This window comes from Tauraco erythrolophus, chromosome 7, assembly GCF_009769465.1.
Source record: "Tauraco erythrolophus isolate bTauEry1 chromosome 7, bTauEry1.pri, whole genome shotgun sequence".
Classification (NCBI taxonomy): domain Eukaryota; kingdom Metazoa; phylum Chordata; class Aves; order Musophagiformes; family Musophagidae; genus Tauraco; species Tauraco erythrolophus.
The window spans coordinates 36,712,821-36,735,026 of NC_141471.1; the positions used below are offsets into that span (position 1 = coordinate 36,712,821).

Genomic DNA, 22,206 nt, shown 5'->3' on the forward strand with positions numbered 1-22,206 from the left:
CATACACTACATCACTACTAACATTCCAAGTGTGTTTTTGTAACTTTTCCTTGTAGGTAAGGCTTTACCTTAGAATAAACAAGAACTGCGTCATATGGCAAGGGTAGTCATGAAAACTATGTTTTTTCTCCTCTTGCAAGTCACCCCGACCTATAATATGGTTCATTTAGCAACTTGCTTTTACAGCTTCCTAATAAGTTTGCATGGGCAGAGATGGGGAGTGCTTCCATAAGAGGGATTATTTCAGTGGGAGTGTTAGAGTTTAAGAATGAACTTCAAATGAAACTTCCGGAAGATGTACTAAGTGATCATGTAACATTGAAATCTGAGGTCCTAGGCCAGAGATTAACTTACATTTTATAATTTTTGCAGTTTCACTCCTGTCTTAAATTTTTCACTTGCAAGTTGTGATGTAGAGAAAAACTTTCAGTGAAGTTAAGTAGACTCCGAATTAACTGAGAACTTCACTATAGAAGTTTTGCATGGTGGGTCTTTTTCCCCTCTAGAAAAATGAGGTAGATATAATAGTCCTATAATAATCAGATATCTTTTCTATTTTAACTTCAAATCACTTTCGTTCTTGATTAAATAATGTGTTGTGATAGTCTAAATCTTTTTTTAAAGTGCTTTATTTTGTGCTCTAAAAAGTTGTCTTGTGTTCCTGTTTTCTGCATATGAATTCATTGAGCAATTTTCAAATGCTTGTGCAGTATCTGTAATAGAACCTCAAATAAAAATATTTTTATGTCTGCATTGATGCAGATCTAATTTAAATATTCCAATGTTTTAGGTTGAAAGTGATAATTAAACAAATACTTCACAATAACAGAGATCCGAAGCAGGGCATGCATGAAATGTTAATATATGGATGTGAGGTATTAAAAGGGCACAGGTGTATTTTTTGGAGTGGCCGCATCATGATGGGGCAATAGGATTTTGAAAGTGATGTGTTTGGATGCTTTTGTTTAAAAAAGCATTTTGCTGTTTTTATTAAATAGGTCTGAGAGTTTATTAATACAGCTTTATTTCACCTGATATCAAAAACCTTCATCATAAAATTCTTAATTGTTAGAATTCCTCAGTGTCTCCACTTAAATTTGTAAAAGTAGGTAGTGTTAAAAGCAGCAGTAGTATCTGGATGAAAGGTGACAATGATGAATTTCACCAGAAATCACCTTTCATCCAGATACTACTGCTGCTTTTAACAGAGAAAGTCAAAATAGATCTCGTGATCTGTCTGTATCAGTAGAGAGGGAGGCAGTAATGGTGTTGTGCAAGGCACTCGGGACTCCTCTCTGATATACTTTGCACAGTTCTGACTGTCCATATTGAAAAAAGGTGCAGACTGGAAGAGATGCAGATGAATTATGCTAGGCTTGCTTCTTTCCCAGTCAATTGCCTTCTTTAGGGTAGAAAATTACCTTCTTTAGATTAGAAGAATGAGAACTGAGGCATTGTTTGCTAGCTGTAGATGATTTGGATTAAGAACAGGGTGCAGAAAGAATTGTTTAAGCTAAATTTCATATTATCCAAGATCAAGGAAATGCCCAGGTATCTGAAGTGTGGCTTTTTTTAATTTCCTACTAGTGTTCTGTTGAGTGATCAGGTGCTTTCAGTTGGAAGGATGCAAGCGCCCCTGAGATGCAAACTCCAGGGGAACCAACATCTGTAGTGATCAGATTCACCATGGATCTCTGGAGGTGCACAGTGTTGTTACTTTGCTGTGCAGTAGAGTGTCCAATTTTGTGTGTTAGAAGTACCTTGTCTTGTTTGCAGACGTACCCAAACCACATGACAAAAGAGCTGTGTAAGTATTGTTCTGAGCCATGACAGTTACACTGACAGTATGGTGCCTTACAATCCTTGTGAATTTTAGCTTTCTTCTTTGAAAATATGCCTGCACAGTGTACCTAGATGAAAGCGCGAATGGTCGAAGAAACATGTTCATAACAGAACTTAAACCTCCTGTTTTGTTGCTGCTGGGGTGCCTGTTCTTAGAAGTGCAGGAGAACACGCAACTCAGAAGTTTCACAGCTCGCTTTTACCCACTATGACAATGTCGATTGGAGACTAGTAACAAGATGAAAGCACGTAACGCTTAAAGTGGAATTCTCCTTTTCCTTTGGAAGGGGGTTCAATATTTCCTCTTTAGGTCTAAATTTAGTACTTGTGTGAAGAAGGGATCTGATGTAGGAAGGTCTCTTCATTGATTTCTGATTGGTGTCTTAGGATAAAGTTATCAATGGGATAAAATTGTATAGATGGTTGTGCATGACTTCAACTTTTCCACCAAGACAAGTGGTACAGTAAACTGAATTATTTTCTTTGTTAATATATTTAACATAACTTCCTTCTAGGTATACAACTGAGGTTTTTACTTACACTGTTAGTATTTTGTTAGTCAATTACTCTGTCTTCAGGCTCAGTCACCCTGCAACTGATAAATAATTTTGAGTCCTGCGAGAAAAATAGAGATACAAAGCTTTGATTCATTTGTAAGGGTGCACTTTAGAGCTGAAAAATTAAGATACAGAGAAAGGCGTAATTCAAAAGCTGTACTTACTTTGTTGCATCTATTATGCTGGCATTTTGGAATTCATAAATACTGGCATTAATTGCCTGTGTATGTGACTATAGAAGAATACAAGTTTCTTCATCCAACTGCTTCTTGCAAAATAGCAAGGAGGTTGAGTGATGTGATCCAGTAAGTTCAGCCTGTTGCATAAGTTGAGTGTAGTGCAGAATAAGTCCTGAAACTTGTTGAATTTGTACTGAAACTCGGGGTACAAAGTAGCATCTTAGATTGCATATCCACTGAATGCGTTTTGCCTTCATTGAAAAATCAGTTTTAAAATATCCCTTAGTACCTGAAGTACTGAAGTAGTTGAAGAGCTAAGGGAGTACAGTCTTTGTTCACCAAAGTGGAAATTTCTCCTGGGGCATGTGCTAGTATTCAGTTAAAGTACAGTAGTCCTTGCGTGACTTCAGTACATACTTTCCGAACATCTGTAGCTGAGAAGTAAGAACACTACAAAAAAAAGGAAATAGTTCGACCTTTTTAAAAAGCTTTTAGTTGACCTGCCTTCGCATACTCTAGTTTGTGCTATATGGTGGTTGAAGCTTTTGCCTTAAATTCCTTCCATATTTTATTTCAAATGCAACTGCTGCTTTGTAATTTGAGACACAATACTGTTTTTAATTTCTCTCCCCTTGGAGCACTTACATTTTTTACTACAATGGAAGCTTTTACATACATACAGCGCTGCTTGTCTTTCTGCTGACCTCTACTGCCTCCAGCAGATTTAGATTTCTGGATTACTTAAGCACCTTTTAAAAATTTCTTCAATGTCTGGAATATTTGGTCTTCGTATTTGTGCAGAGAAATGCTTATGTTTTGAAGTTTTTTCAAAGATCTCCTCAAAGATTATTTCTTCTAAATGGCAACATGAATATTTGTAATAGCAAGAGGAAAAGTAGTGATTTCCTTTAAGCTGTGCCTTATCATAACTGTATAATAAACAATTTAGAGGGGAAACGGAACTGGTTTCAAAATTTGGGTCCTTAGTACTACATTTTAGAAAGACTAATGAAAATAGTCAGCTAGAGCAAAAGCTTCTTATATTTAGGGCAATGCGTAAAGTTTTCAGAAATTGGAAGTAATTTTATTTACTTGTTGGCGACTGAGTGATGTTCGAATGTTCAGCAAAGATTTACTGTAGTTATTAAGTTTCTGATAAACTTTATTTAGAATCTGTAAAACAGCACATTAGCAATTTAGTATCAATTCATAAAGTAATTATTTAGAGGCATAGGTCTGCTTTTGTTTTTTCTTTTTTTAACAGTGTGAAAATTCTTATATTTAGCTTAGAACGACCACTGGTAGCATAGCTTTTTCAGTGTTGCCTGAGTTGCCCTGGCGAAGTGCAAGCGTCCATAACTGAGCTGATGGTGTTTATGGGTTTAAACTGGGGCCTTTTATATTACAGAAGGACTGGAAATTTCTGTCTTTCAGTATAGTACCAATATGAGTTTCCAGTATTTATTTAAAGGTAGTATTTACATGGTGTGGAAGAGTATGTAGCAAAGTTCAAGAAGAGTAATAGCATTGAGCGAAGCTTTCCCTCTGCATGAAGGATGCCAAGAAATAATAACAGAATCACGGAATCATTGAGGTTGAAGGGAACTCCTTCAGATCATCTGGGCCAACCCCCTTGCTCAAACAGGATCAACTGGAGCAGGTTGTCCAGGTCTGTGTCTGTTGGGTTTTGAGTATCTCCAGGGCTGCAGACTCCACAACTTCTGTGGGCAACTTGTTTCAGTGAGAATGAGAGACAAAAGACATAAATGGAAGCAAGAGAAATTCAGACTGTGGGTTCAGGAAAACTTTTTTCATCATTAGGAAGTAGTGGAAGTGGTTGCTGAGAGAAGTTATGTAGTCTCCATCCTGGGAGGTTTTCAGGACTTTTCTGGGTAAAGTCCTGAGCAACATGGTGTGCTCTTATAACTGTCGCTTCTTAGAGCGTGAGGTTGGATTAGAGATCTTGTGGGGACCCTTGCCATTGAAGTTTGACAATTTGATCCAGTTATTTCCTGAATGTACTCCTGGGAGGAAAATGTTTACTTTTTAGTAATAATTTGTTTTAACTGATTACTCTCAAACACTTATGTATGCTGTAATTCAGTAAGAAATGCTGCTTTTCTAGTGGAGCATGAAAACTATTTAAGCAGAAAAATGGGAAAATGAAATCTCTTTTCAAATAATTGCGTCTCCTGAACCTTTCAGAAGGCATCTTATGTCCTTCTGCCTCTTCCAGTGTGGTACAAATACCATAATGAAGAAGCAAATTCATTAGGTGGCTCGGACTACAACAGAGGAATCACCATGCGGGTTTCTGCTGCCCTTCTTATTTGCTGCAGAGAACTTTCAACTGTGGGGTTTGACGTGTACAATTTAAATCATTATATGAGAAGCTTCTCTCTGTCAGAAAAGAAGTATTTAGCATATTTGTGTGTGTGCATGTGTATGCCTCCTCAGTTAATCATCATCTGTGCCTGAAGCTTGCATCAGTCTTTCTCTAATAAATATTACCAAGTGTTCTGTCTTTTTTTTTAAACATCTGTATAGGCTTATCTTCAAAGCATCAAGCTTAGTTAGTGAACATCAAGTTAAGTTAATTGCCTTTGTACTTTACAATTCAGATCTTTTTCTTTACAATCCTTTAAGAAAGAGAACACAATTTCCTCCGTACTGGATTTTAGTGTATCTCTCATCAATATCTTATTGTTGGTCATGATATATATCTTCAAGTAAGACTTATCCTTTTAATTCAGCTGGCTTTGGAGATGTGATGCTTCCTTCCCTTTTTATCTTTACTGAAATAATTTTAAAATAGTGCTTTTCTTTCCGAAAGATGCAGCTGTGAGGTCCATCTGTTCCATCAGAAAATTTGTGCTTCGTCTTTTTTTAGACAAACTTCACAGCTTGAAAGAAATACGGCTACAGTATTTGGGATGGGGAAGGGTTGTTCATTTTTCCCCACAGCTTTTGTGACCTTAAGAGTTCATGAAGATGAAGAAGAAACGGGCGAGTACGGTGTAGTTGAGTGAGGTTTGATAGGAGCAGGGGCTGCTTGAGCATCTATTTATAGTGTGTTTGGTTTGTGTGGTGGGGTCTTGGTAGCAGGGGGTGGCTCCTGTGAGAAGCTACTCGAAGCTTCCTCGGCTCCATGTCAGATCCCCACTGGCCAAGGCTGAACCAGTCGGCGATGGCGGGAGCGCCTCTGTGATCACATATTTAAGAAGGGGGGAAAAAACCTGCGGGGGAAGCTGCAGCAGAGCGGGGGCGGCGCGGGCCTTGGCTGCAGGTGGCCGTCCGCAGCCAGGGCCGCCAGTGTGTCCCGCAGGGAGAGAGGCATTAGGGGAACAACGCTGCAGACACCAGGGACAGTGGGATGGAGCAGGAGGAGGTGTGCTGGAGCTGGGTTTCCCCTGCAGCCCGTGGCGAGACGGCAGTGGCCCCTCTGCCACCTGTGGAGATCAGCGGTGGAGCAGAGACCCACCTGCAGCCTGCGGAGGACCCTGTGAAGGAGGCCATGACTCCGTGGGAAGCTTGTGCTGGAGCAGCCTGTTCCTGAAGAACTGCATCCCGTGGGAGCGACCCACGCTGCGGCAGTCAGTGATGAACTGCAGCCTGCGGGAACAACTCACGTTGGAGAAGGTCCTGGAGGAGTGTCTCACATGGAGAGACGCCCCAGACTGGAGCAGAGGAATGAGGAAGGGATCCTATCTAGAAAATGTGCCTACATGATGTTACAGTGGACTGCTGCCCAGAAATACTTGAGTTATGGTGGCTATCGATGGGGCTATAGCTGCATTGGCCCAGTGCTCCCTGCTTGGCAATTATTTGTCACGTAGCCTGGATAAAACCTCGTGCTGATGGGATGCAAAGTCTCTGGATGCTTCAGAGCCCAAGTATCATCGTACCCTACTACAACAAGCAACATAGGCCTACCTTGTATGGGGTTATGTAACTAATTTGTAGCCTAGCGTAGAGGAGCAGAGGGGCTAAACTGCAATTGTACATTACTTTTCTAGTGCTTCTCTGGAGGCATTTCTAAATGTGATCTGTGCTTGCTGAATTCAGTTGCTGGCTGTAGCAACGCAGAGGTAGTGTTGTATGTGCTCACTGCATAATGCTTTCTCAGAGACTTTTATCTTAAAACCTGGTTTCTGAAGCTTACTCTAACAGTAGTAACAGAGGACTTGGTCAGTGTTTCATATATTCCTGGTCAATAGCCTCTTAGTGAATGAAATTGTTTGTACTAGCTCAAAATGTTAACTTGTTCATAGGTACTCCTTTTCTCAGACCTAGACTGCCAAAAATGTTGTAATTTGTTACTGGAGAGAGAAGTGGTCAATGAAAATAATGTTTTTTAAGTTTTTTTTCTTTCACCTGCAGTATACTAAAGCATAAATCCATTTTTAAAAAATGAATACAAATGGGAAAAATTTAAACAGCAGTCATTGGTTAAGGGCTGTATGAGTTACAAATGAATCTTCTTTTGTCTATGCATATTGGGTGTCTTGTGAAACTTTTCTTTTGGATATGTCCCTCTTGAAAAGGTTTTAAATCGCACAATAAATTGTTTCCAAAGTTTGTGTACGTGACAAGATTTTAATCTAACTTTCTAGACTTTGTGTGAAGCACCAGCCTCACCAATAATCCTTGAGGTATTTGTTATACCTTCCTATCCAGATGAGTAGGTCATGTGGAAATAAATATGCGTATGTTTATTTAAATATATTATCCATAATTTTCTTTTCATTCCTGTTAGTTTGTAAGCTTGGAGACTAATAAAATGAAATTGAGCTAAAAACTCTGTGCAAGGTATTCACTCTGGAAAGCTTTAATTTTCCCCAGTGAGTGACACATTTGTCTTCTGTGTGCAAATCTGGAAAATTTATTTAAATGTATGCTTCCTCTTTCCTTTATGTAGAATTAATCTAGACAAGAATTAGGCACTGAAAGAAAGAGTAAAATCGAATTTGATAGAAGAGTCACAGTTGAGAGCTTAGAGCTTAGTGAAAACCTGTCTTTTTCTTACAAATACAAGAAGAGTTATCGTAGTATCTTTTACTTCTGTTTGGTCTGAATTTGGTATTGTAAGGTACAGTATGTAGATCAAACCTTTGGAAGCATCCTTTGGTTTTCTGAAAAGCTATATGTGAATTAGGAGGAGTTAATTCTGCTTCATAAATGTTGTATTAGTAAGTGGGATTTCTGTTTTCTTATGCTTCAGGATGCATGCTGTTTGCCACAGAGATCAATTAACAAGTCTTTCCCCTCCCTTTCCCTTTTTGAAATGGAGTTCAAATGGCAAACTAGTTTCTCTGAGTATGGAGTCATATGCAGAGTAGGATTAAATTTTCAGTGCATGTACGCAGCAGACCAGTATGCTCCTGATGAGTCTTACTCGAGGCTTTAAACTGTCTATAGTTATGAAGATGTTTTCTGAAAATTGACTGTGGAAATTAATTCTACGTGTGTTCCCTGTCACCACAGCCAGGCACTGGAGTGGAGAGTGTCCCATTGTAATCTGATTTGCTCTTTGGAGTCTCAGCTCAGACTCAGTTCTGTTGTCACTTTTTCCTAAGAATCCCTTTATTTCAACACCTTGCCTCGACTGAGAGTCTGTTTCTGCTGCACGGTTCCTCCTGTTCTGTCCGGAGGCTGTCGTTAATGCATGTTTCTTGTAATAGGTGTGTTCCTAGATGGTTTTGTTAACCATCGTAGTCAACCATGCCTGTCTCATGCTGTCCTGACAAAGGCAAGTCCTTTTGTGTTGTGATGAGAATTAAAATTTTACCCAGATGGGTTTTTGAATATAGAAAAAGGCTTGTCTTCAGAGAGGGAAGGAGGTACAGGGTAGAACTCTCAAAGTTCCTATTTTCTTACCAGTTTCCTCTAAAGGATGGGATGAGAGACGCAAGAGAGACCCAATTAACTTTCCACTGAAGGAAAAGCACACATTTGCTTTCTACTGGACACCAAAGTATTCAACAATAAGGAGCACTCCTGAGAACCTGCTTATGCAGTTTGGTGTGCCTGACTTACATTTAAGTTCTACAGGTCTTTTTTTTGCCTACCTCCCACCCCGCCTCAGTGAGTAACCTCTATCAGCATTTCAAGGGCAGATTTGCCAGAGAAGAGATGGGAGGCTCAAAGCACAGTTTTTGATGGGGTATTTAGATTTGGCAATCTCTAAACTCCTTAGTTCCATCTGTTTTTTGCTTGATAGGACCTGATCTTTTAAGTGAAACTTTCCTACATGAGTACGTACATCTTCAGCTTTCATTCCTGCTGCTCCAATATAAGACACTTTTTTAAAAGAGCTAAGGTGGCTTTGCTTCAGAAAAGAAAAAATTGCTACTTGAAATTCCATGTTTATCTACGTTATTCTGAAAGATCATTGTAATTAAGCCTGGAAACAACGTATCTCCTGCTGTTTGTATTTTAATAAGATTTTTTTCCCCTAGGAACGAATAAACAAAAGGCTATTGAGTAGATACATAAAAAGAGGGTCTATAATACGTTTACCAAAGCATCTTCCCATCCCCTGCCCCAAATTGTCTTTGGATAAATCACATTGTTTGAAGGTACATGTATGAATATCTAAGGCATGTGTAGGTCAGTATGTTGCTTAGACTTCCAAAAATATTTTCACATGCGAGCAAATATTAGCATTTCGCATTAAACAGGAACTAGGTTTGAAGCTGGCCCATGACTTGCATGATAAATGTAAAACACTGAAATTGAAATGCTTAGTCTAGTCCGTCACAAGAAGTACCCTTTATTGTTGTCTATTTTTGAATAAACCAGCTGACATAATTCCTGTTGGAAGATGCTCCTGATGACTTTTTGAAAAATAGCATTTAGCCATGTTCTGAATTTTTTTTCCAGGTGGACTTAAAGCAGTGAAACGTGAAGCGTACAACACAGTGAGGCATATGAATGTTGCTCTAGTTTCTAGTTACCAGGTACTAAGTAACAGGTGCAGATACTTTATTGAAGCTTCTTAAAGCTTTCTCGTGCTGTATTTTTTTTTAATTAACCTTGTAGCTGGTTTAAAATAAAGAGATGCTTAACAGAATTATTTATTTAATTCAACTTCTTAGAAAGATCTTCCCTGGGGAACTAGCTATACTGAGGCAATATAGAGACCCACCTTGTGTTCAAACTTAACCATTCCAGGGTGAGTAAAGGTGTCTTATCCCAACTTACCTATACCTGCCTTTTTGTTTTTCTTTCTAATATTGAGGCAACACTAATTATAGGAAAGAAGACTCTTTCCGTGATGGCTTTGCCATGAGAGAAGGCGACCATCAGATGCACAGCAGTAGGAAGCTGTTTTCAAAACAGCTGCTTTTGGTTTTGATCACCTGGGATGCAAGTCTGCTTTTGTGAATTTTTTGCACTCTGCATGTTGATAGGGGTGTTTGCTGCTTTCCGAGAATTCTAAAATATACTTAAGCAGTTTTGATGCTAGAATTTATGAAACCTTTATTAAATAAAATATTAATTTGAAAATACTCTGTCTAGCTGCACAAAGCTTGAAAGTCATTCTTGTGAAGCTTCGTGTTGCTCTTCTCCTTGATGATAAAGTTTTTATGTAGAGATTTTAATTTTTAATTTGATCATTTTAAGGCAGAATTCTGAAAGGGTTGTATAAGAAACAGCTTATTAACATGGAAATATATAAAGAGTATCTTTATTATGCTCGCCTGTGTCAGCATCAAGTGCCGGAATTGCAACTGGTAGTTGAGATGCATGCTTTGACCTGTAGGAAGCTTTATATTTTCACTCAGATTAGTTATAAAAACAAAAGCACTAACCTGAAGTCCCTTAAAAACTGTTTACATAACTGTTAAAAATGTAAAGAAAGCTTATTGTTTTAACACTTTCAATATTTATGCAGCACCTAGTACACTACTTAAATTGGCTAGAAACATCTGTCTACTTCTGCAAATGCTATAGCTTGCATGACTACATTAAGAGTCATGAATCTATAACTAGGAATTGAGAAAACATGAAACATGGCAGTTGCATCCACAGCTGAATTAGTCAAGATATAGGACATACCTAGCCTGAGGAAGATGTAGACAATTTAGAGGTTGATTTGGTGACTTTACGTAATGTGTGATTGCTAGCAGCACTTTTTCTATTAAAAAGTGAAAATAATATTGCTTCGAAATCTGAAAGCATAAAGTAAGTGTCATTTTCCCTCCTACTCATGATTTCTCAGAAGGTTCTCTTTTTGAAAGCGAGAAGTTCGGTTAAAACATATTTTTTAAAAATGCAGTCTTTTGACATACACTGCTGTATTTAAAATGTGGCACACAAGTGATTTGATTGTTGAAAAGTCAGTTCCATTTGACAGAAAGAATGGCCAGAAAATTTTTTCATGGAATGGAATTTTCTAGGAAGAATTGAAATCAGAAAGTAGGTGTTGAGAAATGCTGTTTGTTCTGTTACTGTGCAGTGTTTCATAATAGCTTTCATTATAAAGCAATGAGGAAAGTTAAGGGTAAATTCCTGTGTGGGAGAAGGGGCATATAGGCTTTCTAATTCTCTTGATATATGCTGCTATGCAACATGCAGAGCATTGCTGTACACAGTGGTGGTTCTAATGCTTTTTAGCTTGTTGGGGATCTCAACAGAAGACTCGTTCAGCATACCTGTGTAAGTGTCTGAGCATGCACGTGTAACTTAGCAGGAGTTAAAGAATATAGTTAAGAACAGTATAGGTTATTCACTACTGAGATAATACTACAAGATAAAAGTACTTAATCATATGTTGGGAAACAGGGAAAGAATGACCGTTTCCCTTGTGAAGGACATCAGACTGTCTCCAGTGGTGCCCCCTTTTGTGCTCAGCCTGAGCTGGCACACGTTCATCTCTGCAAGCTCAGGGCTAGCTGATATAATCTCCGCTAAGGACTGCTGCGTGTGCACCTGGATGTACAAGAACTCTGTAATATGTGAACAGAACATACCGAACCTGTTGTCTAACATAACAGATCTGTTTTGTTCAGCTTTATCTTAAATGGGAAGGTTGAAGCATAGAGTTATAAAATAAATTCTCATCACTCACTTCAGTGAACTCACAGGACCAGACAGCTGGGACAGTGGGATTTTCTGATGTTCTCTTGGGCACCGTTGTTCACTCTCACCCAAGTTGCTGCAGTTCTCTCTGTGAGTCTGTAGATAGCCAGGAAAATCTCCACTGAGGGTACTGGGCAGGCATGATATATCGCGCATTGTAGGATGTACTTTCTGTTGCAGTGTGTTGTGGTGCCAGGTTGGTGTCAGCATCTGCACCATCTACCCTTAGTGCTGGAGTGCAGTAAATCAGAACTCATTGTAGCGGACTGCTGGGGATGGACACAAGTGTTCCCAAGGTAACAGCTGCCTTGGAAGCAAATTTTTGGTTAAAAAAAATTGGTTTGAAACTATGTGTTCGTTTTAAAAACAGTGACCTCTGCCTATGTAAGCACTGTAAAACTTGTCATTAGTTGGTGTGTGTATAAGGGCTGAAAAATTCCTCTGAAAGAGAGAGTAAACAAAGAGAGTCATGAATGAGTTACTTTTATTGTATTTGGAAGATTATGCATACCTTATCCATAGTTTATACTTGTTTGTTTTTTTCAATCTTTGAATAGTAGCAAATCTTGAAAGGAATGTGCTGGGCCTGAATTTAAGACGGTTGTGGTGATAACAGTTTGGATAGATCCTTTATTTCCATCTTTCAAACAACCAAAAAAGAAGTTCTGTCCGCTTGCTCTCAGAAGATGTAGTTGGCTGCTTAACGTCTCTAAAGTTGATATTGTGGTGTTTCCCAGAGCTTTTGCTATTTACGCAAGCCTGCTTTGGTCAGTACTTAACTTTTTGTTTTTGTTTTGTCAACAGCCATGCAGCAGGTCCTGGATAACCTTACTGATCTGCCGACATCGACAGGCGCTGAAGAAATAGACCTGATTTTTCTTAAAGGAATTATGGAAAACCCTATTGTAAGGTCGCTTGCTAAGGTAGTTAAACTTGCTGCTCTGAGCAGAATCTGGAAATATTTTAACTGTTAAATTATTGTGTGAACATTGTATGGATTGAGATATTAACAATGCCTTTTATGTACGGTACATCTCAGTAAAAGACTTGAAGGAGTTCTTGAAGGTGAAAGTTTGGTATAATGTCATTTCTGTGCACGCTGGTTTATTATTATATGGGAAGATTCTAGAGGAAAAGAAAAATTCAGAAAATCCAGAAATAACGTGGTAACATTATTGATGAAGAAAATGTCAAAATACTTGAAAGTAGAAGCAGTTGGGTTTAATACGGTCTCGTGGCCACTGTTGTGTGCCTTCTGACTTTTAGCGGTTTTGCCAAAGATGAAAAGTGAGAGCAATAACCTTCTTTCCCCCATGGCATAAACAAGTGTTCTTTTTGGTTTTGGCTCAAAACAACTTTCTGATCAGCCCAGTGAAATGTTTTCTCCATGCCTGTTCCTGGATCTCAGAGTAATGCTGGGGCCTTTGATTGTCAGCTCTCTGAGACATGAGCTATCCTTAGTTTTTGTCTTGCATTATGAAAACCTTTTATTTATAGATGGTAGCAATCAATTATAAATACGTAAGGTGATACTTACAAAAAATCTTTGGACTCTGTAATTAAAATGTAGCTGATCTTACCAGTAGGAGTTGAAGTCAATATTGCACAGCACTTATATTCTTTCTTAATCTTACTTCATAAAAATAAGCTCCTTTCATGAGGAAAAAACAGTTAACTTAAATGTAGCAATCTCTTTAATATGAATAGACATCTGAAAGCAATGCCCTCTGGGCAGGCATGAAGTACTCTGTAAAGCTAAAGGATTGTTGTGCAGGGATTTTACTCAGTATAAAAATCTGGAAAGGAAAAGTCATAAGAATTCATGTAAGAATTTACTTCTGTTTAGCTATTCAAAAAATTGGTTGTAAGTGGAAGACATTGCATAGCAATAAACCTAGAAATAATGGAAGTATCTCATCTGCTAGTGAGATGACTGCGGAGGGAAAGATTTGTATACTAAATATACTAGAGTAAGTAAAAGCATTTTCTTACTTAGAGTTGTTTCCAACTTCAGTATCTGCTGTATACATCATCTTTAGTTTAATATTTATCATGAAGAAAACGTTCATTGCAAAGCTTTTTTTTTCTTACCAAGAATTTGTGCTTTAATGGCCAATCACAATTATGTGGAATTTAATGACTAGAAGATGTAAAAAAGTGCATGTAATGGAAACAGATTCTTGACTATAAACTTGCTTTATCTAGAATGCTGAAAGGTTTTAATTGTGTTCATATGGCATGACTGCACTCATTTTGTAATTATTCTGGAATTAAACCCAAAAACTCGGTCCTAACCAGCAGAGCTAAATAAGGACAAGATCAAGACGACAACACATTTCATGAAGTATATATAGTTCATATATATCCATTTGTCTCTAAAAATACATAAAACTTATTTTTCTATTAGAAGAGCTATTGACTAGGCAATTCTCAGGACCCTGAGGTGGTCAGATTCATTTTAGACCTGGCCACAAATGTAAAAACTTTTTCATTTTCCTTTATTAGTCAGTTATTAAGACTAATCATTATGTAAAGTATCTCAAAAAGGACAAAAAGAAACTTAGGGAAATGTGTTGTGAGCCATACAAGCTATTATTTTCTTTTCAGCCCTTAAGAAAATGAAGGTGAGCATTAAGGATAGTAGTTTATGATATTTTGCAGTGTAAATTTTGACTAATCTTTGTTTAAGTTAATTTCATTCTTTTTCTGTTTAGAGTAAAGGCATCAAGGTAGAAATTACTGATCTTTTTTGAGGTAGGGTTCTTTTACTATACCTTTCCATTCTTCAGTAGGTGGTTTGGAAAGGGAGGAGTAACTATAATCACTGTAAAATGTATTTTCCTGTCATTTACTGATGTTTTTAGAATTGTAGAATAGTTTGGATTGGAAGGAACCTCCAAAGATCATCTAGTCCAACCCCCCTGCCACAAGCAGGGACATCTTCAATGAGATCAGGTTGCTTAGAGCCCCGTCCAACCTGATCTTGAATGTTTCAAGGGATGGATCATCTACAGCCTCTCTGAGCGACCTGTTCCACTGTTTCAGCACCCTCATCATAAAAAAAAAAGTCTTCCTCATGTGTAGTCTAAATCTACCCTCTTTTCATTTAAAACCATTACCCCTTGTCCTATTGCAACAGGCCCTACTCAAAAGTCTGTCTCCATCTTTCTTATTAGCCACCTTTAAGAACTGAAAGGGTGCAGTAAGATCTCCCTTCTCTTCTCCAGGGTGAAAACCCCAGCTCTCTCAGCCTTTCCTCTAGGAGAGGTGTTCTATCCCCTTGATCATTTCTGTGGTCCTCCTCTGGACCTGCTCCAGCAGATCCATGTCTTTCCTGTGTTGAGATTTATGTTCAATCTAATTAGCCTTTAGAATTGTTATGCTTTTTTGAAAACAGTTGTTGAATTTGGAACATGCCTGAATTTTACTCAGCTTTGCTACTGAACTGTCTTGTCAAAATTCTCTTGGATTGTTAACTATTCTTTTGAACCTCAGAACTTGATCTTTTCTGCAGTCACGCTATTGCATTTAGTATTGTAGCGTAGCCTACAGCATACCAGGTGAGTGCCTACCCCAGACCAAGGAAACATCTTAGGAGTAATCTACAAACATTGAGTCCTGTATTTAGGATGTCAGATTGTTGGAGGCAAAAGCATTACTATTTGAACATTTGGCAAGTATAATAAATATTGAATGAATCAAAAGACTCAGTTCAGTATCACTATTTCTGAAATGATGAACCGGAAAAAAAAAAACACTGTTCCTTTTTCTTTTTTTTTTATTATACATACCACTCCATATCCTGCTACTCCCCAACATATTACAGGATCAGAGGTTGTTGACTGATAAACTTTATGTTCCCCAGCATATACATGGCCTTGATTTTGAGGTGAAAGGTGAGAATATTTGTATTTAGGTTATACTCTGTGTTAGTGGTGGTGTTTCAAAGAAAATGAGTGAGAAAGAAGGTAACGCATATTCTCTGATCTTATAAAGGTTTTGCAGTTGGAGTATGTTTAAAAGTCAATAGATTGGTGTTTTTACTTGCTGTAAAAGAAGTAAACTTTAAAAGAAGGATGTTGTTTACTGTATGAATTATGTACAAAATAGCATTTGCTTGTTAAGGAGAATGTGTGTAGGTGCCAAGCTTCCTATGACTTTGTAATCATGGTCATTTGGTTTGTGCATGTTGGTGTTGAGGAATGTCTGAAATGTCTTTATTTTAAGTTAGCCTTTCCAGTGTTTGATCATCAGTCCTGCAGAAATACCATTTTATAGATACAAAGTAGAATTCAATACTCAGATGATTTCAGGAAACAAAGTTTTCTGGTTTTAGCAAGATTTTATTTTAACATCTGCTTTAAAGCCCTAATAAGAAAGTAGATGTGCGTGCATACCTTCAAATTATATATATGGGAAGTATATATAGATGACTCCAAAATGTATCTATTATTTATTGTGTTTTTCCATGCTAAAGCAATTGGTCTTTTTTGAACTTCTTGTTGCTACGGTGTTGTAAATAACTGTTAATTGAGCGTGTTGAGAATCTTAGTTATTTTTGGCCTCCTCGTATTCCCTAATTTTATGATACAGCACTACCTGTAATAAATAAGTAAAGCATTCAGATTTGAGATGTTTCTCTTGCAGCTCAAAACTCCTGCCTTTCAATTAATTTCTTTATCTGCATTGTTTAGGAAAGGATTTTACCTACAGCAGTAGCTCTAGAAAGAGATGAAAAGTTACCACAGAATCACAGAATGGTTGCAGTGGGAAGGGACCTCTGGAGGGCATATGGTCTAACCCGCCTGCTCAAGCGGGATCACCTGGAGACAGTTGCCCAGGACCATGTCCAGATGGCTTTTGTATATACCCAAGGAGGGAGACTGCAGCCTCTCTGGGCAAACTGTGCCAGCGCTCAGTCACCCTCACAGTGGAAAAAGTGTTTCCTGATGTTCAGGCAGAGCCTCTTGTGTTTCGGTTTGTGCCTGTTGCCTCCTGTTCTGTCACTGGGCACTACTGAGAAGAGCCTGGCTCTGTCCTCTTTGCACTCTCCCTTCAGGTATTTATATACATTGATGAGATCCCCCCTGAGCCTTCTCTTCTCCAGACTGGACAGTCCCAGCTCTGTCAGCCTTTCCTCTAATGTGAGGTGGTCCAGTCCCATCATCATCTTCATGGCCCTTCACTGGTCTGTCTCCAGTATGTCCAGAACTGTACACAGTACTCCAGGTCTGTGGCCTCATCAGTGCTGAGTAGAGCTTGACCTTCTGGCTACACTCTTCTTAATGCAGCCCAGGATACTTTGCTGCAGACTTTTCTTTAGTATTTCCATTAGTTATGCAGACTTTCCTTTAGAATGTCCTGTTTTGAAGGTGCTTGAATGGGAAGAGCCTGGGGTAAATGCTTCTCTTGCAGGCTATTTTTTTTCTGAGCAGATCCCGTATTTCCTTTCTTGTCCTTCTTCTAGAAGGTGTAATTGTACTGAGTTCTGAAGCAGGAAAGATCTGAGGTGCTTTGCTGTTCGGAGAGGACTGTTGGGTGTATATGGCATAGAGGTTATAGGAAATAAGGACATAAAAGCATCTCTGACAGGTGCTGCTTACAAAGTTTGTTGGGTCACATAGTTGAACATGCAAAATCCTTCCTGCAGTTATAAGAGAAAATATGCAGATTATACCATGTATAATTTTTCTGACTTTCCTGCTAAAGGTTGCACCAAGAAATTATTTAAAAGGTTTATAAATTGTGACTACTTGAAACTTATTTACAGTATAGTCTCATATGTTTAATCTTACAGGCTCATGAGCGACTGGAAGATTCTAAACTTGAGGCTGTCAGTGACAACAATCTGGAATTGGTGAATGAAATTCTTGAAGACATCAGTCCTTTAGTAAATAAAGATGAAAATATTGCAGAATTGGTTGGAATACTCAAGGAGCCTCATTTTCAGGTGCTGCCTTTTTACTGTATATTGCCAACTTCCTGTATCAGTCAGTGTCTACATATAGATCTAGGAATAATAATGAAGCACAACCTGAACTGTAGCAAACTTTAATGTGTAGGATTTTACTCTGAATGAAAGGTAAAGCAGAAGCCATGTGGTGTTAAGAATGAGCACAATTTTATTCTTTGGTATGACCTCAAAAATTATCTTCACTCATTTTATTAAAAGCCACTGGAGTTTCTGTGATAAATCTTGGACAAACGTTTACTTCCTGAATGACTGGAGTTTCCGTAACAATTCCCTGAAGGCTTTATCCTTAGCATTTCCAGGCGGTCTCAGTTCCTGATACTGACCATTCTGCATTTTGGTTCAGCTGTTGGCCTGTATACTTATGTGTAAGAAGATGTACACTTTGCAGAGTGAATGAACGTAATTCTTTTATGATGTGATCTGCACTGCAGCTTAAATTGGGACTCTGCATCCCTCTCACTGTTGCTCTGTTTAACATAAGTGACATTTTGGCATGTGTCAAAAGCAGATGTTTTTCCATAGCTGCTGTTCTATTACCAGCTTCCGTATTGACCCTTAAAGATTAGGGTTTGTAAATCCTTGGTAGATTCTGAACTTCCCAGGAAGGCTTCAGCCGACTTTAGTACTTAGCTGTAGATATCATGTAGAATAACATAAGCAGATCTTTTGCCACAAGTATAAATGTGCTGCTTCTGGCAAACAGGTATAGAGTCATAGACATTTTTTGAGTGTATGAGTATAAAACCACTTTTTTCCCTAAATTTTCAGCTATACATTATACAAACACAGGAGTGAGGTGCATTACTGTTTGACATAGGTAAACACTGGAAATGCTTTCAAGCTGCGACCTGTTGGAAAGGGGAACACTTTAAGGGTTTAACCTTTGAGGTAGTAGCTATTCTGAGTGCTGACAGTTCCTCTGCCTCTTCCGAAGAGCAGTATGTTGGCCTGCCTTGTGCTTTTGTTTGTCCAGAAGGCTGTCATAGCTCAGGGATCAAAGACAAGGATTTGGACGCTTCTGGTGAATAAACCTGCAAATCAGTCTTTGGTCCCTTAGCAGAAATTGATACTGGAAAAGGAGGGGATGAGTTTGGAGGAATTGGTAGTTTTGATGCCAAAAGATTGGAATTGGGGGCCAACTGATGCAGTGACAGACCTGACAGAGCTCCATTGTGTTACGTAGAGAAACTAAAGCTGGCAAGTCAAAGTCACCCTCTCAGTAAAGAAGAGGTACCTTTAGGCTCGGTAAATATAGAAGTGGGTTCTTGTTTTGGTTTTGGTTTGGTTTTGTGCTGTTTTACACCTCTGAGATACCACTTCTGAGTCTGTCAGTTAATATGTTAAATCATGATTGTGTTTTCCCTTGTAGTCTGTGTTGAATTTCATTTGCCTTGTTCTCACTCTGTTGCTCATGAGGTGCTCCTGCAGGTAACAATCAAATTGTTTTATTCCTTGAATAGTTTAGCAGCATCAGCAACAAACCCTGTAATTTCACTTCTTACTCCCATTTCGTAGATCATTTATCTGACATGTCAGTGTATTGGCAGGTGTAGAACTGAGGAAATCCCCTGGCGTCATGAATTGTGAAAACTAATACAATAATCCTGGCCCAAATTTTTCTGTCTTTTAACCAATATTTTCATCCACTTGAGAGCCTTACTGCTTCTCCTGTAGTAGCTTTGTTTCTTTAAAAGACTTTGATGAAAGAATCTATCAAAGGCCTTTTGGAAATTGATCTGTATTATCAACAGTAACTGCCTTGCTGCTGTGCTTGGTGACTCTTTCAAGGAACTTAACTACATTGGAGAGCCATGATTTCCCTTTATTAAAGCATGTCGATGCTTTCCCATGATCTATTTTGTCCAATCATTCTGGTTTTTATGGGAACTTCTGATTTGTTTAGCATCAACATCAAACTTACTGATTCACGATTTGTTGATTCCTCCTTGGAACCTAGTTTAAAAATTCATGTCATGATTATTGCATGCTATGAACAAGCTTGCATGCTGCCTCTTTCACCATGCCATTGAATGAGTCATGGGCATGTAAGAGAAATAAGCCATTTCTAGAGCTCCCTGCTTCATTTGCAGCAAAACCTGGATGTTACACAAAGAATTAGATATGAAAGGAAAAGACTATTTTATGGTTAAGATAGTTAAATGCTGCCCTGGAGAACTAACCTATTCTTCACTCTCTCAGAGTTTATTTAAAAAAGAAATAATCTGAAGCAGCTTTAAGTTGGGTGGTTTGGGTTTTTTTTTCTTTTCTCAGTGCTTGTTGTGAGGCCTTCAGTCCTGCTTCATTGCAGTTGTCATTCATTCAGTCCTCCTTCATTGTGGAAACAATGGACAGTTTTGGCTGGTGCATACAGGCAAAAAGCAGCTAGCCACTTACTTTTAAAAAGTAAATCTGATGTGATTCAGTTTGGAAGCCTAAAATTAGGGTGTACTTTTCAGCCCTTAATTTGTGCCTCTATTCCCCATCTGGCGGCAGACAACAAAAACAACTGAGGCCAAAGTAGTAGTATTTTGATTAAGTGTTCATATTTAACCGATACTGTAGTCATGACCATTCTAGAAGAGCTCCTAGGAAAATTTGCAGACCAATACAATATTCTTTCTAAGGCTTGGGGAGGCTATCTCTCTCTCTTTCTGCAAAGGAAACAGAAAATTAACTAAATACTCAAGAAATAAGTGCTGTCCTTTCTGCGTCATTTGGTGCAAGGAGGCGTATTCCAAATTCTGCAAGAAGGGACCTGTAAGGAAGAAAGGAAAAATACAATGTCATTTGTAATTATAGAAACTGTAGTTTGCATCCTTTCTCCAGTTCAGTAAATGTGTAAAAAAGCCACCTTGACTTGACTCTTTTAAAGTTTCATGGACACTATTGTGTAACTGTTTTATAGGCTGATTCTGTGTTTTACAAGTGAATGGTGCCATTTTATCACAGCATCATCCAGTTGTAACCTACCTCAGCATACAAGTATCAAATGTGGTATAAAAGTCATCAGTGCAATAGCTTATTTGAATGTATCATTTAGTGCTGAAAATATCAAATTACAGAACTTAATTTCTTTTAGAATCATAGAACCGTTTAGGTTGGAAGAGACCTTGAAGATCATGGAGTCCAACCGTTAACTGAACACTGCCAAATCCACCAATAAACCACGTCTCTAGGCACCGCTTTTACACGTCTTTAAAACACCTCCAGAGATGGTGACTCAACCACTTCCTCAGGCAGCCTGTTCCAATGCTTGACAACCCTTTCGGTGAAGAAATTTTCCCTGATATCCAATCTAAACCTCCCCTGGTGCAGCAACTTGAGGTCATTTTCTCTTGTCCTGTCACTTGTTACTTGGGAGAAGAGACCAACAGCCACCTTGCTACAACGTCCTCTCAGGTAGTTGTAGAGAGCAATAAGGTCTCCCCTTGGCCTCCTTTTCTCCAGACTGAACAACCCCAGTTCCCTCAGCCACTCCTCATAAGACTTGTGCTCTACACAGCTTCGTTGCCCTTCTCTGGACACACTCCAGCACCTCAGTGTCTTTCTCGTAGTGAGGGGCCCAAAACTGAACACACTATTCGAGGTGTGGCCTCACCAGGGCCAAGTACAGGGGAATGATCACTTCCCTAGTCCTGCTGGCCACACTATTTCTGATAAAAGCCAGGATGCTGTTGGCCTTCTTGGCCACCTGGGCACACTGCTGGCTCATGTTCAGCTGGCTGTCGACCAAGACCTCAGGTCCTTTTCCACAGGGCAGCTTTGCAGCCGCTCTTCCCCAAACCTGTAGTGTTGCATGGGCTTGTTGTGATCCAAGTACAGGACCTGACACTTAGCTTTGTTGAACCTCATGCAATTGGCCTCAGCCCATTCATCCACCCTGTCCAGATCCCTCTGTAGAGCATTTTTACAGAAGATAGATTGGGGAAGGACTGAATTCTAGAGTACAGGTGCATGTTTAGTTATACTGTTATGCTTGACTGTCCCCTCCCTTTTCTCGTTTCTCCTTTTCATTTCTTTCTTTTTCCTCTCTTCCACTTTTTACTCCTTTTAGTTTTAAATAAACTTTTCAGAGGTCAAAGTGTGGAAGATACTAAGTTCTTAGGAGTTTCACAGTATTGATGGCTGGCCATCAGGCCAGTAAGTATGGAAGAGCCACCTGGCACATGCAGTGCATAGCAAAGGCTATAGCAAGTCTTGCCAGACAGTAGCTGGAGAGCAGAAGGGGGGAGTGGTAAGAGAGGTTGCCTTGAGGGAAGAGGGAGGAGTTGAAAGTATCGCACTGTTGGAGTGGTTAAACATGCAGAAGAATCACTTCTGCTGCTTATGGAAGAACTTGCTGTTACTTGCAGCTTTCCAGAATCATGCAAGCCATTCATCCTAAATAGTAGATGCTACTGGTAATAAAATACTTAGTCTGAAAAGCAGTCAATATTTTCTTCTAATAGTTAGCTTTATCATGGCTAATCATACCTTTCAAATGTTTCATTTAGAAAAGTGATCTTAATTCTAAACAGATCTTAATTTATATTCTTCCCATATATTCATGCCTCCTTACCAGCTCCCCAAT

General features: G+C 38.8%; 1 protein-coding gene across 1 annotated transcript in view; it reads left to right on the forward strand.

Annotated features, from left to right (window-relative positions):
• PALS2 (protein associated with LIN7 2, MAGUK p55 family member) overlaps positions 1 to 22,206 on the forward strand; it is a 53,971-nt gene that overhangs the window by 17,941 nt on the left and 13,824 nt on the right. The window contains exons 2-3 of the mRNA XM_086614477.1: positions 12,467 to 12,585; positions 17,460 to 17,612. Of these exons, the coding sequence (XP_086470603.1) occupies positions 12,469 to 12,585; positions 17,460 to 17,612 (270 nt within the window). The 5' untranslated portion in view covers positions 12,467 to 12,468. The remainder of the gene's footprint in view (positions 1 to 12,466; positions 12,586 to 17,459; positions 17,613 to 22,206) is intronic.